This window comes from Zychaea mexicana (genome assembly GCF_025766255.1).
Source record: "Zychaea mexicana strain RSA 1403 chromosome Unknown BDB00scaffold_20, whole genome shotgun sequence".
Taxonomy (NCBI): Eukaryota; Fungi; Mucoromycota; class Mucoromycetes; order Mucorales; family Lichtheimiaceae; genus Zychaea; species Zychaea mexicana.
Window position 1 is genome coordinate 103,025 of NW_026516683.1, and position 27,895 is coordinate 130,919.

Below are 27,895 nucleotides of genomic sequence, written 5' to 3' on the forward strand. Positions count from 1 at the left end.
AAGCCAATGACGTGATCCGAGTCAGATCCTCCTATGCTAAATACTACTCGATCTATTCTACATCAATTTGCTTTTTCTTTTTAGGTGCTGCTGAATCTACTTTGAGCAACAACCAGACTATTGCTCTTAAACTTAACTATCCACTTCTGAGTCCCTCCCATACTATTGTTCGATTCTCCCCGTACATCCAACCAAAGATACAGCTTATTGTTCAATAGCATCAACATCACTTACCAACACTGTTATCTGGTATCAATATGAGAAAGCAAGCGGTACACTGCATCTTCAGTTCACGCATTTAGACTCTGTCTTCACTCGCAGAAGAGGGAACCTAGCCATTTCAAGAAGTTATCCCCCCCTAAACGGCGCCCGTTTTGAAATAACGACACACCCCTCTTCCTTCTTTTTGCTTGTTAGTTCTTTTTTTTTAGCAATGACGCGATGAGTTGTCGTAATGATACCATAATCACGGCAGTACTATGGTATTTGAATGGTTGCATGGTTTCATTCTACCAGCAATCGAACGAAAACGATGACCGTAAACGACCTCTCGAAACGCTCAACCTACCTTACCCGAATCTGTCTTATAAGCAAATCAACATACTGGTAAAGCATTTCATCCAACAGAAAAGAGTTCGGGCCAAGTATTATTTTTTTTTTTGGGAGGAAAACAATTAGAATTTACATCTGCGTTATACATGTTTCTTTTTTTTTTTTATTTGAAAAGAAAATTACACAACCTGCCGTGAATCGTCTGTCTTATTTGTCGACACTGAATCTACAAAACAACCGGCTCACGACCTTACCTCCCGAGCTGTGGCAATTAACAGGTCTTCAAGAACTCAACATTGGAAAAAACCAGATCACGCATATCCCGGACGATATTGGATATCTTGTCAATTTGCGCGAATTGTATGCCTACGATAATGCCATCCAAGAGGTGCCGAGTCAATTAGGACGGTTGACAGTTTTGCGGGTATTAGATTTGACGTCCAATCGATTAAGGTGGCTTCCTGCCGAGGTATTACGGATGAAGCTGATCAATTTGTGGATCGACAAGAATAAAGTGTTGATAAAAGAAGAGCAGCCTCCAGTGTCATGGAAACAGCTAGCTGCGGGGTTGTATATGATGCCATCATCGCCATCATCATCATCATTTGACGAAATCATGTCGTTGCGATCCACGTGCATACAAATAATCGGACAGGCTATCCTGGATGATCCGGACCAATTGACAGCACTGCAGGACTCGTGTTTGACACAGATAATGCTCGAGCAACTCTCTATTGATCCAGGTTGTGCATTGCTTTGTACGATTTGCCAGAACGTCATATTTCATGGTGGCCTTTGCTTGATTTATTTTGACAAGTTTATTTTTGAGCAATCGACGATGACGAAGATCCCCTTTTTATACCGCACATGCAGCCAGACATGCTGGAACATAATTAAACTATCAAGGATGCGTGGTGACCTTTCCACCTTGAAATACCGAATGGACCCCTAACTTAACAACAACAACAACAAAAGGCGAAGTCTATTAGCAACATATACACTCCCCTCTTACATACACTCCGATGCTTATGTACATAACTTCTTCCCCATATTTTTATTTATTCTAATTATTGACACAAAGAAAAGCTCATGCATTTAATATTTGAAAGCAAACCATTGGGTGTATACGATAGGTTGTGTGTCTACTATAGGGTATTTACTCATGTACGACAGTAAACAAGAACGTCGCCACGGCGTCTCCAGTCGTCATGGAAATGGCTATTGAAGAAACGAGCACATTCATAATAACCACTATCCACCAATACTTGTTTTGCATTTTTGCCATCGTCCATTTCAAGCAAGTTTTCAAAAAAGACCAGATGGGTTGGCCACTGCCGTTCACGTTGTCCGATTTCTTGGTTTAAAAACAAAACCGGATCAGCATAAAATCGATCCGCTTCATCCACGTATCCGTCGTCTGACTCGTTGAAAGGCGGTTCGCACGTCAGGAACCACATGGCAACATCCGGACGATGCACGATGGATTGCCAAGGTGTTGAGTGACAAGGCATCAATACGCCAACAGACATGGATGTGTTCTTTGGAGCAGCGTATTGTTGCTCACGAATCCATAGCATGACATCGGTCACACCCCGTTGGTGCCAAAGACATAGATATAGCGCCATGGGAATTTGGGTGGCTACCAAGGCAAGGGCAATCCATTTCCGCCATCGTAAGGGGACGTGGGATAGGCCGACTGCCACAAAGATCAGCATTAAAGGCACAATAGGGAATATGAATCGAAACTCCTTGTGGGATAAGAGACTGTATACACTGAGCACCCATGTAATAAGTTGGCCCAGAAAGCGAATGTCATTGTCGTCTTTTTCAGATCCACTGCCACCATCAACGCTACAATGATGGTACCCATAGAATGCGAGCGGCAACAAGGTAGTTAGGATGACAGGGACGCCTTGAGAGATATACCAGTGCCAGGGGTGCACACCATAGATCAACGATATTGATTGGAGAACATTGATCCTGAGAAAGTTGATAGGTGTCCATACTACTGCTTGAGGAATGGTGATGGATTGTCCTCCTGCATAAATGTAGGTATCAAGAGCGACATCGGCCGCCAGAATAATTGTGCTGAGAATATTAGAGTATGTGTATGTATTAGCTACCACCTACTACTAATAATACAGAGTACAGGCCACAACTCGAACAACAAAAACAGACTTACACAATAGTAGCTGCATTGACTAATACTGTAATTCGATGACGGCCTGGAGACTTGAACACCAGCCAAAGTCCAGCGAACAGCCAAATCAGAGCATTTGTTGGCCGCATGACGCATGCAAGTGACGCCCATACGAGGGATATACGATAGTTTCTAAAGAAGCATCGGTAAGACTTGATGTCCCTGTTTGCGAATAAGTGAAATGTGTAATACCTGGCCCAACTGCTGCTATTTGACTTATACTCATCAGTTATGGTGGATGGTAATGGCCAATAGTTCAGAGCAACAACAGTAAAAGTCGTCTCAACGGCATTCGATAATGTGCGTGCCGCCATAAAGAAATTGTACCATGAAGAAAGCGTTATAAACAGCTAGGATATCATTATCAGTTATTTTCATTTTTTCCCCTAAAACTATTAATTACTTTGATAGAAACGTACTATATAGGGTGCAATGTTATTGCCAACAACGCGTTTTGCTAAAGAGTAGGTTGCATAATCCGTCAATGCTGCCATGCATGCTTGGAAAAGTTTGGGTACTAGAATCTTTTTTTTTTCTCGATCCAGTGAGCGTCAGGAGGTTCTCTCTCTCTCTCTCTCTCTCTTCCCAGAGATATATAACTTTGGACAAGAGAAAAAGAGGGTCCATGACTTACTAATAAATTCGTTTGATCCAGCTGCATCCAAGCAAGTAGCTTATAGATCAGAGCAAACATAAGCGGATGTGCATAACTACGAATTTGAGCTATCCATTCCCAAGTAAGATACCCGTATGTACACATGGATGGTCAAGGAATAATGGGGCTATTTTTTTTGGGTCTACATATCTCTCTCGCCTTTTTCTCACCAAATATCGAAAAAAAAAGGATATCCAAACACCATATGATGCGCTACTTCTTGCGACTGCCAGTATTCATCAGGGTTATCATAAGTACGTGTAAAATAGGCGTTTATCAGTCGAAAGACGAGGCACAGGGCAAACACGAAAAAGCGTGAACCGGTCGTTGATCGTTCGTGATCGTTGGTAGCCATGGCGGCAGATTGTGTTACTTTTGCATGCTTGTGGGTGTTGCTGCTGCTGCCACAGTCATTTTGCTTGGTAGATTGAGCTGTATTGCGCTGTCGTAGCTGTTGATCAGCAGTAGTGGTCATTCAAATAAAAAACAGAAGGAAGTAAGGAAAAGATGCATATATTACACGTGTCACGTGTAAGTAGGTCGTGAAAATTGAGGCAGGCAGCAGCAGCCTTTTTATTTTCTACACTCCTCTCTCTCTATTTCTCTACCCTATTCTACTGTATTATTACGATTGGAAACCAATTTCTCTCATTTCATATCATTTTTCTTTGTTTTCGCCCTGATTAAAAAAAGAAGAAATTACATAACGTTGTTCTTACGCCATGGTCAAATCTAGCATTGTCGTACCTACTCAAACCACAAGCTCCTCGTCGACACGCAAGCGATCTATAGATCAACAAGATGCTACTAGTGATACAATTAATGACAGCGTCGGCATTAGTAGCAGTTCTGACCAAGTTGTTGATGCTCAAGAGGTTTATATTTGATTACATTCCAACTCTTTATATTTTTTTTTTGGCTGTTGCGAATGAAGGGACTAAGGCATATGTTATTTTGTTTTGGAATTTCTAGAGTAAAAAACCTCGATTGGCCATGAATGCCGACAGTAGACGACGAGGACAACGTATGTTTGGCGTATTACTAGGCACACTGAACAAATTCAAGGATGATAGCAAGAACACGAGCGAAGCAGTAGGTTTTCCTTTTTTGAAACGATCATTGTTGATAAAAAAAAATGGCCCATATAACAGCTCTTTTGAACATTGCATGTATAGGAGAAAAAACGACAAGAAATTGAGTCAAAAACACACGAGAAACTGGCCAACGAGAAAAAGGAACTAGCAGAAAAGCTGGAAGCAGATAAACAACGTCGAGAACGAGAAGCGGCATTGTTAAGAAAACGAGAGGAGCGACTGGTGGAAGAAAAGCGTGTATGTTCTCTTTTCATAATGCGGCTTTAATAAGAGAAGATGTTGGTTTTTAACTCAAAAAGATCTTTTAATCTAGGACTCGACGTGTGTGAAGCAAAAAGAATACCTAGCCAACTATGTGAAAACCAAAGCACATCCTGCATTATACTATCGTCCAAAGAAATTGACGGACGATCTAGCAAAGCAAATCGAAGAGCAAATATCGAGCGCAAGGCAAGAACGTACGGCATATGAAGCTCGCAAAGCAGAGCGCGAAAAGGAGGAAGAAGCAGAGGATAAGTTGGCAGTTGAGGCAGCAGTCAAGCGTCGTGACGAAGAAGAAAAAAAGAAAGAAAAGAACGATGATGAAGAAGAGCGGCCGAAAGAAACAAAAGTAGACGGAGGAGGGGGAGGATCAGTGGATGCAAATCGAGTCGATGGTGATGACAATGCGCCTGTACGTCTCGAATCACCAGCGCCCGAGGAATCAGTAGTAGCGGATCGTGACGAGTGAAGTGCTCATCGATGTTATCCGTTCTGTAAAAAATGTGTAAGCATTCTTTGTTATATAATAAAAGGACATCATGATGGGATGAACACAGAGCATCACAAAAAGAAGGACAGAATGTAGGGCAGAATATGTCAAATATATTATGTATGTCATTAGGTGCTGTCGATAACTACCTGAAGACGAATGTACAATAGAAAAAAGAACGAAGAAAAGTAAAAGAAAATGTTTGGTGAATAAAGACATCCTCCAAAAAAAAAAAGAACTTTTTTTTTTCTCTCTCTCTCTCTCTCTCTCTCTCCCTCCCTCTCTTTTTGTTGTGTTTTACTTATACAGGCCGAATGTGTGTGTGCGTGAGTGTGTGTGTCGATCTTCTTGTAAGTAAGATGAGGTAGAGAGAGAGAGAAAGAAAGAGAGAGCAGAGAAAAGGATGTGGTGTGTGATTGTTGTCTGAGTGCTTGCTTGTTTGTTGTTGTATGAAGAATATTTAGTGGGGTATACGTAATATTTCTTATTTTTTTACTGGTCATCTCCACTTGGCTTGTTGTCGTTGCCATCGCTACTGCTGCTGCTACTATGGTTATTATCGTCCTCATCGCCTTCTCTGTCGTTGTTGCTATCCTTGTCTTCATGACCCACGCCATGATCGTGTTCGACGTCCTTGGTGTTATTCTCCAGAGCGAGCAATTCATCCAATAGCTTCTTGTGACCAGCGCCCTGATTGTTACTGTCCGACGCATTCTCCAACAGCTGCAATAATAACGGTCCTAACTTTCCAACCAAATGGTCTCGCTCCTCCGTCGAAATAAACGAGCTGGCCAGAATCTTTTGGATCAGCGACACGCCGCGCACTTGATCCGCCAAAACCTCGTGCAGCGTCTTTTCGTTCGTCAATCCGGCCAAGATCGTCTGTCGTGCTTTGGTGTCGTTGTTTTGGTTGAATAACTTAAGAATCATTTGTGACCCCAACTTGTGTGTTGCAATCTGTGTCAGTTGTGGAACAAGACGGCTGGCCAGCACACTGTATCGGTTCTCTACGTTGGACGAGTCAATCAGCCATGATAGCAAAAGGGCGCCGTTGGCGTTCATGGCGAGTGACACTGCATTTTGTGTGAGGGCTGCGGCAACAAATTTCTATAGATTTCCCAAGTTTTAGAAAAAAGAGGTCGTGATACACACACACACACACACACACCCTCGTTCAGCGACAATACAAACCTGTTGGGTCGCAGTGACATGCTGGTTTTCTAATGTGCCCCGCATGGCTCGAGCACCGAAACGGCCTTGTGCCACGTTGAGCAGCTTTTCTACCATGGCATCAAAAATAAACTGGTTGTTTCCGTCACCGAGTCGCAAGCAGCACTGCACTGCGTAATTGCCGAACTGGTCGAGGAGTAGTGGCGGGACAAAGGGTTTGAGGTGTGTACAGACAAGGCGGATCTTTATGGAGAAAAAAAAAAAAAGAAAGGCATATTTAGCACACTGGTGCATGCATGCACACACACACTCTATACATTATGCATACCTGTTCAGGAGCTTTGACGGTGTCAATGATCTTCTGAGCAGCCCAGGTACCGTTCTTGTGTATGCCAATGGCTGCCAAATGAGGCGCAATGTGCTCTAACATTGCTGTCTTTGTTTCTTCTGAGCATTTCTCAAACAGTCGCTGCACGACAGTGTTTCCAATATAATCTGGTTGTGTTCAAGAAATCAGAAATCAGCACCTTCACTATCACCTGTAGCGGCACTCGGGAGCAAAGTAGTTATGATGGACACAAGCTTACCACTGCTGAGCTCGGCAATCTCATCCATGCAATCATATGCGATCGTCTCCACTTCTTTTCCTCCACGCTGGGCATTATCGAGCTTCTTTCTAATTTCGCGTAATCGGCTGGCATCGAATTTACGGTTCACGCCCAATTCAGGCACCGGCGGTATAGCGTCGTAATAATTAGATGTTGCTTCCAGTGCTATTATAAGATTGTGTGCACGACATATCAGCATCATGATGAATTGATTAGCCCCCCCTCTCTCTCTCTCTCTCTCTCCCAGAATTAGCAAAAAAAAAGCTCCTTAGTAAAGCCTTCCTCCTTCTCCTCCTAAGATGTCCCTTTTTTTCCTTTTTCTTGTTTACCTTGAACAAGACTCATGGATGGCTCGTCAGCACCAAACTGCTTCATAATGTCCCAAAGATCGGCAAGCCACGACTCGCCGTCGCTGACTGTCGCACGGTCATTACTGGCTTGTAATTTGGTACTACCGGCACCAGCAGCAGCAGCAGCAGCAGTAATAATAGTAGCAGTCGTAGTAGAGCCATTGTTGCTGCTGCTGCTGTTGCTTGTGGTGCTACCACCACCACCCAGCGCCGCTCCTTCAGCAGCAGATGAGTTCGATTTGGCAGGTGGAACCTTGGCAAATCCAACACGGACACCGGTAAAACCTTGCACGCCAATTTCATTCTGTAACAGTGCCTCCCGGGCCTTGGCCGCACTGTCGACGAGTTCAAAGTTGACAAACCCGCAATTTTTGTGCGAGAGCACACGCACAGACTCGATGGTACCAAAAGATGAGAATATATGAAGCAAGGTAGAAGGTGCTGTTCCTGGAGGGATATTACCCAACCCTACAAAAAAGGCAAATTATTAATAAAACCTTTCATTCCACTCCCCAACCCCCCCTTCTTTTTTTTTTTGTGCCTTGATTCGTTACTCACAAAGAGCACGTGTAGGTTGAAGAGCTGTCGTGTCTGGCACAGCCGCATCGGCTCGTCCATATCCAATGCGCACAATGCAATTGCCTACACGACCCCCGAGTCGGCCTAGCACTTCTTCTTTGGCTCGCACCGCATCCTCGACTTGGAAAAAGTTGACAAAGGCGCATTCCTTTTCCAACAGCAAGCGGACGCTCTCAATGTGGCCAAACGACGAGAAAAGCTGTGTCAGGTTGTCGACGCTGACGGTTGCATCTATATTGCCGATCCACAGCGACCGTGTGGCTGCTTGAGTAGGTGTGCTGGTGGAAGGTGTCATTTGCGCTTGATGGTTGCGGAACGTCGGTGTTGACTGACTGAAATGCAAATAAGGCTACACATAAAACAAATAAATTTTAGCCCTCCCTTCTCTCCTCTCTCCGTAGTCACCACAAAAGCGCCGCCGCCGCCAGATATTTATATACCTCTGCAGGTCCACTGCCATTTGTGTATGCATTTGTCTCTTGATGCTGCTGCTGCTGCTGCTGATGATGATGATGCTGGTGTTGTTGATGATGGTGGTGGTCGCTTGTAGATACCAAAGGATCCGAATAATTCTGTTGCTGCTTATGCAACATATTGGCCAAAAGTTCAGAGTCACCCAGTGATAATGCATTCTCTGTGGTAGAGGTTGCAGCAGGTTGTGGCGGCGGCTTGAGAGAGTCACCATAAGGGAAATCGCTGCCTTCGTCCGCTAACGTTTCTAAAGGAGCACGCTGCATTTGCCATAGAGACGAAGGTACCGGTGGTGGATTGGCCGATCGTCCATAGTCCATTCGGCCCATACTCGATGCACGAGGCCTATTTTGGTGGTGCTGCACCACTGTCAGGTTGTCCAATGGACTAGCAAAAGTACGAGAGATGGTGCTTGCGCGTGTTCTAGTTGTTGTTGCTGTTGCAGCTGTAGTAGTAGTAGGAATATGCATGGAAGGAGAAGGAGATGATGTCACAACGGGATCTTGGTATCTAGCAGCTGCATTCACTGAATAAGAACGGCTTCGACTTCCAGACAAGAGCGATCGCTGTGCGGGTACATGGATCTCGGCTGATTGTTGCTGTTGCATTTGATCTTGTTGATGATGATGATGATGATGATGGTGATATAAGCCATTACTGGTAGGAGTTACATTACCACTCTCGCCACTGCCACCCATGGCTCTATCATCCTCCAAACCTAGCGACCGCAGTGTTCGCGCAATACTGAAATCATTGTCGCCACGCAACAGTTGCTCCGTCGACGGTGACGGTAGTGACGAACGGTTTTGTTGTTGCTGCTGTTGTTGGCTCGAATTACCATCTCTATCCATGGATGCCCATGATGACCCAAATACGGAACCGTCGAACGATAATTGCATTGGTGGTGGCACGGGTAAGTTCAAGGACCCAGAGCGGTGTCGTGTATCGACGGTGACGCTGGCAGCAGCAGCTGCAGCAGCTGCTGCTGATGGACGTAGAAGCGGAGATCGGTGGGATCGTTCTTCGGGCATATGGACTAGCGATGGCATAGTTCCTGCACGCGCACGTCGCATCGGTAAAGGAGGTCGACTATTACTCATACTGTTGCTGTCCATGGTGGTGGAGGAGGTGGTGGAGGACGTAGTAGGAATATCTGTGGTATGATGCTGGTGGTGATGGTGGTAAGCAGCTGTTGACGAAGTGGTTGTTGCCTTTGTGTGTGCTGCACTACTTCGTAAGAAACTAAGCGAGCTGGGGAGTGCTGGGTCTAGAACCTGGTCTAGGTAGCTCATGCCTGCTGGTTGCGACATGGACACGTTGCCTTCATTTTCTTCTAGTACAACATCCAGGTCTCTACAAGTACGATGTTTTAGGTTGGCAGGTTAGATGGGAGGATTGCAGTTTTTCCAGAATATACGTTTGTCTTTTCCCAAAAGAAAAAGGGAAATGCTTGCCTTGATGTGGCGTATGCCTGTCGCATAGAATTAGCTTCCTTCATCAGTTGTGTTGCGTTGTTGTGCAGCGTCTAGGAAGGAAGAAATAAAAGCGATGCGAAGAAAAAGAGAAATAAAAAGGTGTGTGTTGTGTGTATACAAGCAAGAGGAAAAGAGTTATTAAGAAAAAAAAAAAGAAAAAGTTCGTAATATAGGGGAGCGTAAAGAAGGAGAGAGCGCGAGAGGGTAGGGGGGGGGGAAGACTAAAAAAAAGGGGAGGGGGGTTGGTACGGTCGGTACGGTAGGTTCTAAAAGGTACGACAGACCAAGAGAGAGAGAGAGAACCCACACCCCTTTTTGCCTGGCGGACGATCAATCACATCATGTGACACCACCTTCTTACAGATACACTGTAGCTGTGTTTACTGCATATTACTTATTACCACCACTTTCTCTATTACAGATGATAGCTGCTACTACTGTGATAGTGTGATTGTAGTATATATAGTATATGTACGGCTACGCTATCTACTGTCCATGGTCTATGAGTGTTAGAGATCACTTGATGTGGAGCAACAAAAAGAAGCTTCTATGATCATGTTGCATGCAACACTATATTCCTCAATTTTTATTCTCTATCTCTTACTACTACTGCTACTACTGCTACTGCTGCTGCTGCTAGCAATAATAACAGAAACTCTATTTGTTGTACGAGTAGAAGCCACGTCCACTCTTCTTGCCGTACCAGCCAGCGTCAACATACTTTTGCAAAAGAACACTTGGGCGGTACTTGGAGTCGCCAGTGTTTTCATGCAGCACCTTTTGGATAGCCAGACAGGTGTCAAGACCAATGAAGTCAGCCAATGTCAAGGGACCCATGGGCATGTTGGTGCCCAGCTTCATGGTGGTGTCAATATCCTTTGCACTGGCAACGCCCTATAATTAATGCATTTTGGATATGAATTTAATGGTGTGTATATTACTAATTACAAACCCCCTTTCTCTGTTCAAAACACACCCCCATTCGCCCCCCCTTCTTTTTTCTTTAAATTACTTACACCCTCCAGAAGCATGACGGCTTCGTTGATGTATGGCATCAACAAACGGTTAGCAACAAAGCCAGGGATATCCTGGGCAACGGTGGTCGTCTTGCCCATGGATTGTGCAAGCGCAAGCGTGTCCTGAAGAACGGCGTCTTCGGTAGCAAGGCCTGGAATCACTTCGACCAGCTTCATGACGGGCACAGGGTTCATGAAATGCATGCCAATAACCTGTTATCATAGTAATAACAGAAATATTAATGTTAATACACAGAAAAAGACACAGTAGCCCCGGTTTTAGAAAATGGTTCGTTATAAAGAGAGAACGGCTAATTAACCCCCCCCCTTTTTTTTTTCTTCCCCTTTGCCCGATAATTGTGGCTGCAGTCCTCTGTCAACATATACAGAGCCCTATTAGATACCTTTTCGGCCTTCTTGGTAGCAGCTGCAATCTTTGTGATGCTGATACTGCTCGTGTTGGTGGCAAGGATAGCATCCGACTTGCAAATAGCATCGAGATCACGGAAGATAGCGCTCTTGATGTTCAAGTTTTCGGAAGCGGCCTCAATCACAACGTCAACATCACTCAAAGTGGACAATGCGTTGGTGGTTGAAACAAGTTCACGCGTGCCCTTGGCATGTTCGGCAGTGATTTTTTCCTTTGCCACATCCTTTTCGAGGAGCTTGTCTAGAGTGTTGAGCGTTTTTGATTAATAGATCCGCATTAACAGTGGGGGACACGCCATAACACCTCGCCCCCGCCGATCCTTTTCAAAAAAAAAAAAAAAGTAAGCCTTACTCATGAATGCAAGGCCCTTGTCAGTTTGTTCCTTGTTGATATCCATCAAAACAACCGGCAACCGCGAGACGTTGGCAGCAACATAGGCAATGCCCAAACCCATTTGACCCGAGCCAATTACACCAATACGCTTAATGTGATCAATGTTTCTCTACACAATTGTTTCTCGAGAGAATGAATAACTGTTTGCCACTTTTGGGGAAGGTCTCTCTTTTGTCTGTCTGGCTCATAAATGTATTTAACTTACTGCTGCTGGTGCGCTCATGAAGCGTTTTGGAATCTAAACGATCCCCGGGGGGTCAGTTATACCAAGTGTGTTGATATGTGTAATTTCTCGAGTGAAATTTTAAGAGTCGTACCTGAGACGCGGCACGCAGTGACATGACGGCGGGTGAGCGAATTGCAGTATGGAACATTTTTTACTTTGAAAACAGGGGGGAGGGGGAGGGGAAGGAAGGGTGCCAAAAATCGAAAGGAACAGTTAGTAATGCGCGTGGGAAACTGTCGGAAGCTTGTTTGTAACCAGGTTGATCGGAGCACCTCGAGTGGATTGGCTCTCGTAATCCACATTAATCAGAGGGCGGCCTGCTTTGTAATTGTCAAGCATTGAGAGTCAGCAGCGCCATATGATTGATGGCCTTATACAAGTTGCACAATGGTTAAAGCACATACTACATGCCAGATGGTCAAAGCAGCGCTTTTGGTAGCTTAATAGCTTCATTGCTTAAAGTCGATAACCGAGCCACTGCCATGGTCCGTCCGTAACTTAGTGCTGCTACTACTATTATTACCATCACTATTCTGACACCCCGTCCAAAGAATTCCCAAGATCCAACACGAAAAAGTAGAATTAAGAATGGCAAAGCGATACGCTTCGAGAGCCATATACATAGCGGTACCTTAGTTAATCGAGGAAAGAGAGTCAATTCGTGCTCCTGAAGAAGCCCTGAAAATGGTCATATTTTGGCAGTTCACGTGGCCCCAAAAAAAGCAGAAAAAGGTTGATATTGCAAACCTATCCCTCGTCGTTCACGACGATCTATAATGGATACTAAAAATTATTCGTGAAGCTGCTATAATTTATCGACAGATGTGAGTGTAAATTCTGGGATAGATGATACACTTTTCTAGAAATGTACAGTACTAAGATCGTGATAGAATTTCAGGAAAAAGTAGTATGGTTGTTAGTGGTGTAGTTAGAAGTCGATTAGATACAATGAGTGTACGTGTCTCGACTTGCCTTCTTTTTTGCATATTTTGTGGATAGAATATGTCTGCCATTGCTTACAGATAAGATGAACGACTTGTCTATCTGCTGTCCTCCAAATTTTATTTTTTTCATAACAAAAAGGCTCTCAATAAGAAGACTCGAATGTACTTTCTTACGGTAGAATGTGTAGCTTGAGCAGTGCGCTGTTTAAACACAACAAAACAATGGCAACAAAACTGTACTTGAAAAAGTAGAGCAAGTGAATCGTCTGATCAAATCATGTCAGAACCGGAGAATGCGGCTGGCTCCACCAACAACTCATTAAAGGCTCGTCGTGGTAGTAGATGCTTTTGCTGTTGATCACGTTATAAGTTGTCAAAGACATCATCTTCCATATCGACAGTGTATGAATCAAACGGATCAGTTTATTGAAAAATTGGGAAAAGAGAAAAGCTAAAAAAAGTACTTTTACAAATTAGGCGATGTGTATTATACCGTGTATATGAAGCTACTAAGAAAGATGTGTTTTCCACGGATTACCACGCTGCTTGTCTTGAGAGTACGGAACATATAAGCGATCATTCCATGCCACCCAAACTGTAGTGCAATTTTGTCCTGCTGTGAATACGTTTCCGGTTCCCCTTTCTCTCAGTGAAAGTTTGGTAGATCATACTTTGCATCATCGTGATCTCCACTTTAGTGGCCAAGTAGTGAGAAAGTACATAACAAGACGTATTCTGTAATCGTTCTGCAATAGTCGTGAAATATACGTCTATTGATGGTAGCTCTCAAAGGTTTTTAATGGACACGTTCAACTCCTCGGCCATGATTTTCTCTGACTTTAGGTTTTATTGAAGCACCAGGCGGCTCGTTTCGCTATGCTAAACTGACTGACACCCTTCGCTGCGCGCTACGAGTCAGTCAATGACTGCAGTCGCAAGGAAACGACTGACGTATTCTTTCAAGTTTCTTTTCTGTTAAAGTTAAATTGCTTACCACATGGTTCATAGTATGAGTTAGAAAAAGCGATGGTTGGTGGGAGCAGCAGCAGCAGCAGCATTAGAGAGCAATAAGGTATGTAAGCGGATGCATATATATAAAACGATATTTATCCTTTACTGGTAAATTTTGTATTGACCTCCTCCTTCTTGCTGCATGATTTTATCATCGTCTTCTGCTGGATTTCACAAAATGATAGATGCACTGCAGCTTTTCTATTCATTATGCTTTTGCCTTACATGTTTTGGACGTACATAAGCAACAGGTGACCCTTAATTAATAAAGAAAGTAGTATGTTGAGTTTCATATAGTGCCAGTAGTAATACTTGGCTACGGAAAGGGAGCCTTTTTCCTCACATGTTTTGCTTAATAATGTTATTATAGAGATATTAGACCCATACACGTTACATAGTGGGGACCGTATTCTAGTAGTGGCAACAAGTTTGTTTGAAATCGATATTTGATGAGTGGGTTGGAGCACACGCCACGGATCGATGATGAGGAAAACAAAGAAATTTGACATTTTTGCTCTGATGATGACGGTATTTTAGGAGAAGAAATTCTTGAGTCGTGCATAACATAGCGCAGGGGAACAGAGAGAGAGAGAGGGGGGTGTATATATTATGATAATGAATACGAGCAAGAGCGAGATAGTGTAGACGAAGGATTATATAAATGGGCTGTTGTAGAACTGAGAAGGAGGATAAGCGAGTTAAAAACGAGCACCCATCGTATTTTACAAGTTATTCTCTCTCTCTCTCACTCATATGAAATCATCCACTACAACGACATTGCTTGCCGCAACGCTTTTCATCCTGCTATGGTGCTGTTGCTGCAGCAACGCACAACCAGCATCAGGAACGGTGACTCACCGCAGCCCAGGTCGCTTATTATTCAGCCGTTCAACCGTAGAATTACACGAACACACCTGTCAATGCGACGGCCATGGAGATATCACGGCTCAATGCTGTAACACTGTCCAAGGAGACCTCGCCGATCCTGGTGACGACCAAGGCAAATGCAATCTCAACGGCAAGAACAAGTGGGATGACTTTTCGACTTGTTGTGCCCAGAACAAAGCCTCAAGCTCTTGCTCAAGCCGAGATTATTATGTTGATAAAGAGCATGGGTATAAACAGCAGACGGCAAAAGAAGAAAGCAAGAAGACCATTAACCGTAAGCAATAAGTACAAGGGCAGGACCAAGAAGGCTAATAAAAAAAGACAAAATGTTGAAGAATGGACATGTTTTTTTGTTGTGAATATTTGTGTTTTCTTGAGCATTCTTTAATGATGAGAGTCTTTGACCATCAATTTGCTACGATATACAGTATATCTTTTAGCCCATACGTGTCCATGCGAGCTTGTATGTCCACTACAAGCGAGCCGTAGTAGGCAGCGTTTGCTGTTCAACGTATGGCTCCAAACCTTCTTGAGCTCGTGATATTTTCAGTGTTCTTGATGTAGTACCAGCATACACATGTGTGCCAGTATCTGCAAGTGTTCAAATCGACCCTTTTGTTTAAAAGTTCGTTTCATAATGACGACCCAGGAAGCTGTTGTTGGGAAAAGGCTCAAACTGCTGTCCAGCACAACAGGTGTTCTAGCGGTAATAATAGTAGTAAGCAGACAATCTAAAGTGGTGTGCAAGTGGTGGAACAACGTCGCGGACTGCTTGACTATGGGAAACGCGATCGCATATAAGCTTGGTTGCGCTCGCCTTTCCCTCAGTCAAAATACGAATGGCGTTTTTACTAAAGAAGTCAGAAAAAGCAAGTGCAATATCGGTCTGCTGCCCTTTTCTTGCGAGTGTCGCTTGTACGAGATGAAACGCTTGACCGACCAAGTTGACGGCTGTTGGCCCTTTTATCGTATTATTACCAGTTGCTTGAAGACATCGCTTGTATGGCTACCTTTTTTTGGTTTAAATCGGTGTATCAAAAGAGAGATCTCTCTCCGGGGCTTGCTGCCGCAAAAGGTTCCAGGGGACACGTCATGCTGTGAGGGGACCCGGACCCGCGCACCAGGACTGCATTTTTGAGCTGCTCCGCTTCAAAAACTCCGTCGCAAAAAAAAGGTATAAATACAGGTGCGATTCCACTCGATGCAACTCATACTTACCTGAGCCGTGTACTTGGTGATCAAGGACGCTGGGTACACAGGAGAGACGGCTTCCATTGCACTTCCGGAGGCTGACTCTTCTGCGAACGCCCTTCGGGGTGTCTCGAGGCTACAATTTTTGCTTTGGGGAGACGGTCGGTTCGCTGACTGGCTCCCCGCTTCCCAATTAAATAAGAAAATGATAAAAAAAAATAAAAAATAAAAAAAAGAACGCGCGTTCTCTCTGCAATTACTTTACGGCTAAACTATTTCTCGAAGAGTCGTGGGAGCGCCTCTTTATATTGCTGTAAACAACTATTTATTATATGTACACAAGACATGTAAAAGTACTATGCTATCTGTTGGTTCACTTTTGTCCAGGAGCAACGCGCTCTTCATGTGTCACTACTGCATCCTTGTCCACTCTTTGGCCACGCTCAGCCATAGCTTCCTGATTCCCACTACTGCCATTGCTGCTGCTGTTGGAATCGTCCGGCATCGTAACTTTGTCGTCCTTCTTTCCACGTTTGGCACGTGTAGCGTCTTTGTTTTTCAAAACAATCACTGGGCCGGTGAAAATCTGTTTATATTGAAAATAATCAGTATCATACCGACTAATCCTTTCTTTGCTTTGAACATATTGCAAAATTGCCTACCGGTTCCATATCTTCCAATGATCTTCCACGAGTTTCTGGGATACATAGCCACGTAAATACCGTCATTGCAAAGACGGTGCTTCCAAAGAAAAAGTAGGTGCCATAGGTCAAGTTTGTGATCATTAAAGGAGTCACTTTGGCAATGACTGTGTTCATGGCCTATCATGTTGACGTAGAGAAAGGCCTGTTAGTAACAACTTAAAGGAATGATATGGGGCGATTAGATGTCTTGTAGCTTTACCCAGAAAATGGCTATGATAAAAGTAAGAGAGGTTGTCATTCTGGTTAATTCAACGGTAACTTTATCATAGCAAATGTCTTCTTACCAATAGTTATTGACATGCAGATGGCACGGATACGTGTCGGATAGATCTCAGCGCAAATAACGAACACGAGTGGACCTATATAAAATCAGGAATGTTTGTCTTCTATCAGTTAATGTTGTCCGCAGTTCTAGAGATGCTTCTTCTTATATCGGCCCTTCTTTCTTTACCCCAGGATATCTCGTATCTAATTTAAGGCATATGTTAGCTTATCCAGCAAGTAAGTTTTGTCTGGTTTATTAATGCTATTTTTACACATTACCCTATAGCGAAAATGAAAAGCATAACCATTGCGACATAGCCTTTTGCTCCAACCGGAGGTTCGACACCAGGTGGCAATGCGAGTTGATCTTCTTCAATATGCTTGAGTAGACCGCCCAAAATATAGAATGACACAAACATGATGATTGAGCCAATAATAAGCGAGTTTCGTCGACCAAAGAATGGATGATCCACCATAAAGAAGAATACAAAGACAAACACCACTTTTACAACGCCTATTTAAGAAAAAATAACCGAAACAGGTCAATTGTTATGAGCATCAACACAGATGGTACTACTATCATTACCACAGATAGCAACAAAAGAAAAAAGAAGATATTGTACCATAGATGCCAGTTGCAAGGATATCCACCGTTTCGCCTGTAATACCGATTTGTTGAAACATTTGTGGTGCATAATAGTTCTATAGCAAATGGGAAAGATGCATCATAGCAGTGAGATTTTTATTGACACTTCCATCTTCTGTAGTTCACGACGTTTGGTATACAATATTGACTTACGATTGCATTTGTGCCTGTCCATTGCTGACAAACGCCAATCATGATACCGATAATGAGGCGCCGAACGTTTGATGGTTGAAGTAATTCTGCCCACTTGCTGGACTTGCTAGCACGTTCCTCCAAAATGGATTCATGGATTTCGGTAACTTCTTGTATGATGCGCTCGTCATCCTCAGGTAAACCACGCAAACGGCACAGATTATGTTTTGTCTTTTCAATACGATCCCTGGACAATTATAGGACATGGTGATGAGTCGTCGCCCGTGTTTCTCCTCTTTTCAGTATTCTAATATAGCGTGTACACAGTTAAAAAAAAGCCATACCTGCTCGCAAGCCAGCGTAGAGATTCTGGAAGGAATCCCATGCCGATAAGTAATATACCGCCTGGCACGATTTGTAATCCAAGTGGTGTTTTCCATTGCTTGTCACTCACGTCCATATGCTTGAGACACGCGTAGTCAACCCTGTTTTCAATGAAAATGATGGGTTGTTAGAGTCAAGCATAATACCTCGGCCAGATTCGATATATCGATTAGAAATCATCGCTATCGGCAATCATACCAGTAGGATACCATAATACCGAGTACCACCATGAACTGCCAAAGATTTGCCATTCTTCCTCTAGATAGAGAGCCCCATTTTAGTCATTAAAACATACATAAAAAAACTACGATTACAGCAAGAAATAAAGGAGCTAGTAGTAAGCGGCGAGCAAGGGAGGAACAAACCTTAAATGTTTGGGTGCAATCTCGGCAATGTACACAGGCACAATGTTAGAGCATCCGCCCACACCCACTAGCAGTTGTAATCAGTATAAAAAAGGTATTTCCCTTATCAATATGCTGAAATATAGTGACACCTTCTTTTCCTTCTCCCTGTTTTAACACTGTATGTATACTAACTTCCACCAATGAATCTTCCAGCCATCATCGCACCCACGGTTGGTGCAACAACTTGAACAACACTTCCAACGATGAATACTACTGCGGCCAACATGATACCAGCTTTACGCCCAAATGGATCTTGATGTTCAAAATTTGCAAAGGCAATATAGTCAGCATAAACGTACGCACAGTGGACGATATCTAGTAGAAAACGCACAGTTCATGGGACACAATGGTACTTACCGGCGAAAAGGTTAATCAAGAGACCACCAATACAACAGCCTGCTTGTAACATCGAGACAATATTTCCTTTAACTTGTGCTTCATAATTGGCGTCTCCCTCTATGCCAAAATGGGGTGCAAAGGTTGGCATAACCAAGACGCCTACGTAGTATGATTTGTACATACAAACAAACGTTGTAATTAATATCTTGTAAACAGCATCAAGGTGATGCTTACTCACCAGAAATGACACCAACATCATAGCCCATTAGGAGACCACCCATACAGGCGGTGGTAACCGTCAACATTGTTAGAAACTTCATGATTATCTATTTCAGCGACACTCAACTTCCGCAGAGGGATAAAAAGACAGAAGAGAAAAGAAGTTGCGCAGAGAAAGAGTGAGAAAGAGAGAAACAAATCTAAGAGCAGCATGTCAATTATATAAACCATGCATGGCGAGTACGATGAAAAAAACCCACGGTGCATCTAACACAACTTGGATATCGCAAAGTCTTCTGAATGTATTACTTCGCCTGCCAAAACAAACGTCGTCGTTGGCAGTTTCTGTGTTTCCCATGTGCCTATTGAATCGTGGAAATAAAATGACTGACTGCATGGTGACACAGAGCCAAAATATCTTGATCCAAGGTTTTGTTCATAAATCTTACAGCCAAGCGTGCATTGTTGTCGTCATAGATGCCACCAGATTCTCACTACCATCACTTATCCATACATTCCCACCCCAAAAGAAAGAACAAAGCCCGTGGGAGTACCGGTATAAAGGGTAAAGGACCAAAATATCGTATCACAGATCTTTAAAGCAACCAAACAGACAGCGTGTGATCTCCTTTCCCCGCGTTCTGAGAAAAAATTAATAATAAAGTGCGCGCGTGTTTGCTTTTTGCTTTATCCGTATCAATATTTTATGTTATAAGAAAATCTTTATTGATTAAAGCTTTAAACAGTAAAATATTCCTCGAGACCTCCGATAGATTCGATAGATGGAAATGGCTGTTAAATACACGATAGATCCAATATTGATACTGTATGTCTATTTTGAACGCACAAATCATGTCTCATTACCAACTACTGATAATTTTCTTTTTCGCAGGTCCATGTTCTCGGACACAAACAAGGAGGAATATAATGTGGGATGAGTGACAGACGTATGAGAAGCTTCAGATCCGCGTTTTCCGGCTTTTCGTAGCGTGTCACGGAATATCCTTTATGAGTTAAGCGTACAAATGACTTGTTTTATACATGCAGTAAAAGGGAATAATCCCAGCAAAAGAATACAAAGATATGTGGTAATGTGCGTGTGTGTGTTTGTGAGTGGATCAGAGGGTATTTATACAACAGGTAGCGTTCCTAATAGTGGTAGTAACATAAAAAAGAAAAAGAAACAAGAACAAAAAAAAAATAACGTGAAAACTATATTACAAAAAGATGACATGCATTATTTCGCGTCTGAAAGCATATCTGTAGATAGAAAAAGAGAGCATGTTTTGGTCAGCTAACTTTATAAGCGGAAAAAAGTATACCACGGCCTCGCCCGAGGTAGAAGATTGGTAATTGCAGAACTTACCAGACCAATGGCTCCGTTGTAATGAGTCCATCAACGACTCTGCTAACTCAGGTGACATGCTTGAATTTCCATCAATCACACGCCAATTTTGACGCACTAACGTCGGACTATAGGGTGAATTGGGAGAAAGCGCACCATTGAGCAGGATACTGCTGCTTTCCTCCAGTTCATTGCCTGGGTATGGAGATTCTTGTGGACTAACTGTACCAATTGCAACGTTCAACGAGTCAGCTCCACCGCTACTGATGCCTCCACCACTTGCCATAATTGGGGATCCGTATTGTGTCTCGTACGAATAGTTAGACATGGGTGACACAGGGACCGTGAGTGAAGCTGGAGATGGGATGCAATCCGAGTTCGGGCGAGGAGAAGGTGGCGCGTCCTGGATGATGATGGTCGGCAGAGGCGATCGTTGTCTCCATTTTTCCGTTGCTGATGAAAGCGGACTCTTTGGTGAAAGCGTGGCTGCGGATGTGTCCAGTTGAAGACCACTTCGTGTATTGATGCCCAACTTGCGCATCTCGTCTTCGTTCTTTTTCTGCCATAATTCATGCAAGTACCGTTTTCGCTGAGCCATCATTAGAAACACGCCGCGTGCCTTTTCTGTCGCATACGCTTTGTTCAGTTGGTCCAATTTTTCGAGGCGTTTGATGAGAGGGTCGATACTACAGTAAAAATTATGCGTGTACGGGGGAAATTTATGTCGATTATTTTTTTTGCTATTTCAAATAGTGGCACTATCTTGATATGTGAGAACAAAACTTACGTCAATGCGTCCTCAATATCTACAAAACGGTACGACATGATAGTGCGCACATCTTCAAACGATATTCCTTTGGATGTTGCGGTATCAAGGATTTCCTAGTTATTGTTTATCAATTAGCTTTCTTTTTCTGTAATAACAATGTATTACAATATGGGAGCTTAAGGTCACACTAACAAGATAGTAGATATTATACTCGCGGCGCCGCTGTCGCAAAAGCTCAGGATTTAGCTTGGACAGACACTTGTTGACCGCTTGGACATTGAACCCAATTTTCGCTGCAATGTCGGTACCAGTCGTATAACCACTCGTTTTTTCTACTGACTTTTCGGCACTTGGAGACGGCGGGGGCGGCATCCCCTTCTTGCTAACTGTTTGCAAATGTCGGATATCGTGTATATCATCATACATGGTTATTTTCAATCTTCCGTTCAATAACTATACAGAGAACAGTTGTCAGTTTCAATACATTCACCCCACATTATAACTTATAAAAGTTTAAATATACTGTACCCGTAAAAACTTGGCTACATCTTGTTTTTGAATGTATCCCGTACCGGCCGGGTCAACAACAGACCATGCGTATTTAAAACTATAATTCCGTATTCACAAATTGTCATGGATTAGTTTTTAAAATACACATGCACAAAACTGTAAATTTTGTACTACTAGCACCAACAACACATACCTGCGCAGATCATCCTTTGTCAGACGAGTGAATCGGGATCTTGTTTCGTAAGCATATTCAAAGTTACTAATAACCGTCTATAAATCAGAAAAAGAAACAATTAGCGAGTCAGAAGAGAGGATATAGGAGTTGTTCTATGCTAAGCTGCTTGATGTCAATGTATACGTACCGCCGTGAACAAATTTAAGAAGATATGTGTACAGATCAGATAGTAGATATTAAACAGAAAGTAAGCCCACCCTGGGGAACCGCAGTCAGTGTAGAGGTAGTCATCCGAATAAACACAGTTTGGCGGTTGTACAGTATAATCCATCATGATAACGTTCCAGGCTTCACCAGTGGTAATTCTCACCAGTAAAAGTAGCGCATTACCATAGTCACGGAAGTTACTATGTCGTCCGGTTTCTATGCCATACTTGGTAAGACCGAAAAGCTCCATAAACACCATGGCGAACAGACACATAACGAGAATGAACACCGCAGTAACGCGTACGATCGTTGGCATTGAGAGTCTATCAAAGCAAATTTTTGTACAGATACTTCCGCGGTAAGCCTTGCATGAATTTTTTTATCAGTTATGGTCTTTTACTCACCGGACTGTGTGATATAATGTTTGAAGCGAATCGATGCCTTCGCCAAGTCTGAAGGCAGCTAGTACCAGAACATAGCGCTCGACGCGAAGAGTCCAAAGCTAAATTCAAAGCGTTAGCATATACTTTTCTTAATAGCATAAGATGGAATAAAATAAGAATTATAACTTACATGAGGCGAGGCAAATCTTGCCACGGTCAACACAAGGGCGCTCAGGGCAATGAATGCGTCGTACCAATTCCACTTACTCTTGCTCCACTACAATCCATGATTCGTACAAGATTAGCTATACTCAGTCGAAAAAATCTATGCTCATGGTTTTTTTTACATTACCTTGGCCCATCCTAGTCCTAGATACTTGATGATTACTTCGACTGTGTACACAGCACAGAATGCGATATACATATAGTCTAAACATTTGTTACTCAAAGAGTTAGGTAAGCCTCGAAACATTTTTGCCTTTTCCTTGTAAATTACCTTGTAGTTCTGTAAGCCAAGCTGGTTCATTTTGAAATTCAGTAGCAATGACACCTTTTATAGTCACACACATACATACAACTGATAAGTACGCTGGTTTTCCCGGGAATCATACATGAAGAATACAGTTTCTCACTCACAGATATTCAAGATAACAATTGTCATGATCAACTTATTAAATGGACCACGCTTGTTTGCGACGAGATCATAGCAAAAAGACCGAATCTTGGATTTTGGACGTTGTGCTTTGGGTGTTGGCTTGATCTCAGCGAGCTGTCGCTTCAAATCTGCGTACTGTCGCTGACCTGTCGTCATGGTTGTAATGCCAGTGCGTTGTTTGAATTTCTCAATAATGACCTATAGACCGGGAAATGTAAAAGTGTCAGAACAACGAAATGGTAATGTAGGGAACAATTAGAGAAGTATCAATGATCTACTTACACCAACGAACAGCTGCAAGGTACCGTGGGAAATCACCATGAACACGACATAGTAGATAGAATGATATACAGATGATGAGGTCCAGTCAAAGTGTGGCTGGATATCGGCATCAGCGGGTGCACTCATGGCAAAGAATAGCGAGTCGACCTATATAATACCAAATTTAGTTGTTAAAATCATCAACCGAATTTAGTGCAACAGCAGCAACATCTTACCCATCCTTCAGTCGACGAGAGACTGAACAGCTGAGCAAGCGCAACCGGAAAATCGTCGTAGCTGTACAGCCCTCCTTCAGGAATCGCCCATACTCGAGGTTGCAAGATATTGATCGGTCCATCACTGCCCACATCGTTAATGAATTCACCCACACATTCGGCGCGTCCCGAAACTCCATCATCGTTGCACGCCACCATGCGACCACCCAGGATGTTGACGCCATAGATAGAGAAGAATATCATGACCAGGAAAACCAGCAACAAAGCATCCATCATGAAAGGAAACGCGTGGAACAGGTCAACAAAAACGTCCCGTACGCCACTGAAATAGCGAATAAGGCGCAATACACGCAAGCTTCGTACAGTACTTAGTGCGCGTGCGAAATCGCTATTGCCTGCAAAGATGGCTCCAAAGTTAAGTGCCACGACGACAAAATCTAAGCGATTCCAAGAGTTGCGCAAATACGCGTTTGGAGGCAGTATAAACCCGTCGGCAATTATACGGATGATGATCTCAATGACAAAGACAATGCTGAGTCCAATATCGACTGCATGCGCTGCTGACTCGCGATAGGTGTCTTGTCGCAATTGACGCGCCGAAGGCTCGTCCATGATCACCAGCAATATACTGACAACAACACATGCCATTATAAACCAGTTGAAAAGATTGCGTCGTTCGGTGCGGCCATCTGTTGTCGAGCCCGCAAGGGATTTGCACCAACGTCGCAGGTTGCTGTGTGAAGAAAAGACCAATAAGGATTTCAAGGTTGGCATGTCGGCTTGTTTTGCTCGGCGATTTTCTTCTTCGACCATCCATTCATAGTCGTAAACATTATCGTCGTCGTCAAGTAGGGAATCAGTCGGCTTGTTCCCACTAGACAAAAAAATGATACGTAGTTAATATGCTGAGAGGGCAAAAATTTGGATTTGCAAGATGAATCTTGACACATGCAAATATACCTTTGATTTTCAGTCACTTCTTGCTTTGACTTCTTCTTCCATTTTCTGATTATTCTTTTAAAGAATCCAGGAGCTTTCTTTGGTTTGGAATTAGCACCATTCTCTTGACTGCGGTATATAGAGTCTTGATAGCCGACCAACAGATCAATAAGTGAGCTTCTGTCCATCGAAGCAGTTAAGCTTGTTGGAAGCCTTGGTATTTGCACCATGCTCTTGTCTGATTTGACATAAAGAGAGCCGAGTGTTCTAACAGAAATATGCACGAGAGACCAATCAATTACGGAAAGACTTCACTATGCTGGCTCAATAGAGAGAGTATAACACTGAACTTCTCCTTACTTGTTGATAAAGTCTTGCAGACGATCGTCACCATTGGAAACGCGTCTTTGTATAAACTGTCGGATTTGATATTGCTTGATTTCTTCATCGTCCAGCTCGAAGTTTTCGAGAATCACAGCAATATATAAACCGGCCATCACATCTGTTTTGAGTCGATGAGTGAGCGATCGAACGAATGGGTTAAATATAAACTGATATGGGCACAGATTTGCTAATGCACTACTTACAACGGCCAAAAGCAAAATAGATTGACGTAATCAGAGCCGCATAAGTAGCAGAAAAATGCGGTTGGCTCTGCATTGCATTGTACAAAAAGTCCTATTCGCAAAGTAGAAAAAATGAGTAAAATGTTTTTTTTTCTTATACGAAGCTTTCTTTATCTATTCAGTAAGACATACCGTCCATGTTTCACTTGTGTACAACTAGAGATTTAAAGAAAAGACTTAATATCAGCTGCTGAAGTTTGGGCATTAACGGAATAGTTTGTTCATTTACCATAATCAACGTCAAATACGATTCCCAGAACGTGTCGCAGCGAAGCTCGCTCTCATCTTGGTCGATGAATCCAAAATCGCCACCAAAGACTTGCATGAAAATCGGAGAACATAATGCAGTGCACAAAAGCAAGAATGCAACGACATAGATTACACTTTCCCCTGTTCCAAGTGCAGCTGACTAAAATATAGAAACCAGCACAGGAGTTATTCGTAATTGCTTTCAAAGACTTGTATCTCTATTTCAGTTGGTAGATAGAGAGTATGCCTTACCAAAAGTCTCCGGACTCGAGGTATACAGATAAACAGTCGATATTGTCGCATGCATTGGAAGATGGTCAAATACTTGTAAGCGTTCGAATCTTGGATCATTGGCAGCTGGATGACACATGTAACGATCACCAGGAATAGATCAACCTTATTTCTTCCAGAGGTCCAGAACTGCATCCATCCAGGGGATCCGATCATGCGCAGAACAATCTCGAACGCAAAAAAAAAGGTAAAAGCCGTTTCCGCATTATCTAATTAAACCCACACCCAAAGAAGAAAAAAGTGAAAACCCATGTCAGTGGTGAACGATACCAGCTACTCAAAATCAACAGTTAAAAGAGGTGAAATTTACCAAGCATTTCCAAAATATGGTCAGTCGCATGCACAGAGCGTACACACATGAATGCAGTGTCCAACAGTACAAGTAAACCACCAAAATAGAAAAATTTTGGGCTTTTAACTATTTTGACGATCAATCTTTTGAGCCGCATTCGTGTGCCACTGTTGCGCTGATCTGAATTCTCAAAGTCTTCATATTGCCAAACCAGCTCGTCTTGTTCATCGTCTACTTGTACTGATCGTAACATCCGGGTACTTTTTCGCTTTCCAGTGAACGCACTCACGCGATTGGCAGCGCGTACGCGTGAGAATCCAGATGTGATCACAGCTACACATAAATTCATTAATATCAGTAACAAAATACCATTTCACTACCCTTGATGCGTTCGCCTGTGAGAATCTGTAGGCTTTCCAATGACGCCAAGCTTACCAAAAATCAAAAAGATCAAAAGGAAGCTAATCACATAGACGACCAAGCAATAGAACAAGACTGAAACATTGGAATCGGCATCTTGATTTTGATACATCAATTCGGTCCACAGCTCCAGCGACATGGTTGTGTATACCGACAGAAGCGCAAAGTAAATGGTGTCATAGTTGACAAATCCAAAATTCGGATTGTTGTCTTGGTCTTCAACACAGATTTGGCCGCTTCGACATAAGTAGCCATTAAAACCAGGATAACTATGGACGCCCGTCTCTACATTGTATGCACCCATGACCGTTGATTCGTTGTAATATCCGGAACAGTATAGCGGTGGATCCACGATGGTTTCTATAATATATCAATTTAAAAAGGGAATAAGCATAAGTATACACATCGGTAATGATTAAATAATCATTCATTTATATTGAACTTACGTTCTCCACTGGGATCTACAGCATAGCAACGTCTTGAAAACACGCCTTTAAAGGATATCAGGCCAATAAGAGCAAACAATAGCGTGAAGAAGAGCACGAATCCAATCACATCTTTAAGCATATCCCAGCTGACAAGGAGTGATCTCAGAATCGTCTACATTTAACATATGTGTCAGAATGATATCCAACATAGATAACCCAGTATGTAAATACATCGTGAGTGTTGAAAGATACTTACAGCTGTTCCGCGGAATATTGACAACAGCCGTAATGGTCGCATCGCACTCAATGCTTTGAAAATCGAGCAGTATGGGTAATGATGAATCATGAGTCCGAAATCGATCCAATACGACATAATCGATATAAAGTCAATAGTGTTCGCGAAGCCGTGATAATAGGCACGATGGTGGAATCTTCTTGTTGGTTTTTCGCTCTCTTTCGCGTCATCGTCGTCGTCATTTCTTGCTTTCTTCGACGATGTTACAGATACTGAGCGTCCAAATACACGGTGCGAAAGCGTATCAGCTAAGCGATAAAGTCGACTTTTCTGCTGCTGTTCCGGATCTGGTGGAATCCAAAATCCATATACAATGATTTTGCAAATTGTTTCCAGGCTATATACATTCATATACGTTAGAACATCTCTGTCTCTCTCTCTCTCTCGAGAAATAGAACCCAAACTTCGTTTTTCCTTTGATCCAATACGTACGTATAGATGCACTGTATACACAGGACAACATAGTGAGTCCATTGGCCGCCAAATACCGTTTTATCCGCATTCTCGTAGATGGGTACACAAACAAGAACAAAGTAATGCAAAATGATGATAAACATAAGAAATGTTTCCATATATCTACATATTGTAGCACATCATTATGATCAGCCCCCAAAGAAAATTCCAATTTCAATGTAGCAACAAAGAAGCTTAATTCTGTCCGGGTGTTTAATTCCAACCTCTTTTCCTCTTTTCCTTTTTACCTTGAGCATATCAA

The 27,895-nt window shown here is 42.9% G+C and overlaps 8 protein-coding genes across 8 annotated transcripts; 3 read left to right on the top strand and 5 right to left on the bottom strand.

Moving 5' to 3' along the window:
- Positions 1-346: 346 nt before the first annotated feature.
- On the top strand, positions 347-1,664 carry BDB00DRAFT_813460 (uncharacterized protein). The gene is made up of 2 exons (XM_053122763.1): positions 347-606; positions 728-1,664. Exons 1-2 carry the CDS (start codon positions 442-444, stop codon positions 1,502-1,504), a joined length of 942 nt encoding a protein of 313 aa, XP_052981732.1. The 5' UTR covers positions 347-441; the 3' UTR covers positions 1,505-1,664.
- Positions 1,665-3,965, bottom strand: BDB00DRAFT_813461 (Alg9-like mannosyltransferase family-domain-containing protein). The gene is made up of 6 exons (XM_053122764.1): positions 3,602-3,965; positions 3,387-3,504; positions 3,172-3,276; positions 2,945-3,102; positions 2,735-2,884; positions 1,665-2,640 (listed from the first exon to the last, which is right to left on the bottom strand). Exons 1-6 carry the CDS (start codon positions 3,880-3,882, stop codon positions 1,713-1,715), a joined length of 1,740 nt encoding a protein of 579 aa, XP_052981733.1. The 5' UTR covers positions 3,883-3,965; the 3' UTR covers positions 1,665-1,712.
- A 31-nt stretch (positions 3,966-3,996) lies between these two features.
- BDB00DRAFT_813464 (pinin/SDK/memA/ protein conserved region-domain-containing protein) lies at positions 3,997-5,518 on the top strand. The gene is made up of 4 exons (XM_053122765.1): positions 3,997-4,282; positions 4,380-4,499; positions 4,583-4,738; positions 4,815-5,518. Exons 1-4 carry the CDS (start codon positions 4,130-4,132, stop codon positions 5,229-5,231), a joined length of 846 nt encoding a protein of 281 aa, XP_052981734.1. The 5' UTR covers positions 3,997-4,129; the 3' UTR covers positions 5,232-5,518.
- Positions 5,504-10,178, bottom strand: BDB00DRAFT_972806 (uncharacterized protein). Its single transcript, XM_053129874.1, has 8 exons — positions 9,885-10,178; positions 8,400-9,783; positions 7,939-8,308; positions 7,360-7,848; positions 7,010-7,195; positions 6,751-6,917; positions 6,444-6,665; positions 5,504-6,359 (listed from the first exon to the last, which is right to left on the bottom strand). Exons 1-8 carry the CDS (start codon positions 9,926-9,928, stop codon positions 5,745-5,747), a joined length of 3,477 nt encoding a protein of 1,158 aa, XP_052981735.1. The 5' UTR covers positions 9,929-10,178; the 3' UTR covers positions 5,504-5,744.
- A 384-nt stretch (positions 10,179-10,562) lies between these two features.
- Positions 10,563-11,805, bottom strand: BDB00DRAFT_882397 (3-hydroxyacyl-CoA dehydrogenase; the record flags this gene model as incomplete). Its single annotated transcript, XM_053128148.1, has 4 exons — positions 10,563-10,799; positions 10,922-11,134; positions 11,326-11,591; positions 11,703-11,805. 4 exons carry the CDS (start codon positions 11,803-11,805, stop codon positions 10,563-10,565), a joined length of 819 nt encoding a protein of 272 aa, XP_052981736.1.
- A 2,832-nt stretch (positions 11,806-14,637) lies between these two features.
- On the top strand, positions 14,638-15,136 carry BDB00DRAFT_813470 (uncharacterized protein). The gene has a single exon (XM_053122766.1). The coding sequence runs from the start codon at positions 14,679-14,681 to the stop codon at positions 15,096-15,098; it is 420 nt and encodes a 139-aa protein (XP_052981737.1). The 5' UTR covers positions 14,638-14,678; the 3' UTR covers positions 15,099-15,136.
- Positions 15,137-16,624: 1,488 nt separating this feature from the next.
- BDB00DRAFT_760135 (general substrate transporter) lies at positions 16,625-19,028 on the bottom strand (the record flags this gene model as incomplete). The annotated part of the gene is made up of 12 exons (XM_053119193.1): positions 16,625-16,825; positions 16,908-16,918; positions 16,993-17,067; positions 17,160-17,176; positions 17,252-17,486; positions 17,596-17,674; positions 17,772-17,997; positions 18,095-18,235; positions 18,333-18,392; positions 18,500-18,566; positions 18,674-18,793; positions 18,899-19,028. The coding sequence occupies 12 exons, from the start codon at positions 19,026-19,028 to the stop codon at positions 16,625-16,627; spliced, it is 1,362 nt and encodes a 453-aa protein (XP_052981738.1).
- A 1,288-nt stretch (positions 19,029-20,316) lies between these two features.
- On the bottom strand, positions 20,317-27,531 carry BDB00DRAFT_760001 (Ion transport protein-domain-containing protein; the record flags this gene model as incomplete). The annotated part of the gene is made up of 20 exons (XM_053119183.1): positions 20,317-21,130; positions 21,232-21,326; positions 21,406-21,666; positions 21,742-21,820; positions 21,917-21,993; positions 22,086-22,428; positions 22,510-22,567; positions 23,125-23,341; positions 23,426-23,572; positions 23,641-24,504; positions 24,618-24,846; positions 24,940-25,081; positions 25,167-25,257; positions 25,338-25,361; positions 25,435-25,614; positions 25,707-25,954; positions 26,056-26,370; positions 26,473-26,817; positions 26,904-27,057; positions 27,142-27,531. The coding sequence occupies 20 exons, from the start codon at positions 27,529-27,531 to the stop codon at positions 20,317-20,319; spliced, it is 5,073 nt and encodes a 1,690-aa protein (XP_052981739.1).
- Positions 27,532-27,895: the final 364 nt, after the last annotated feature.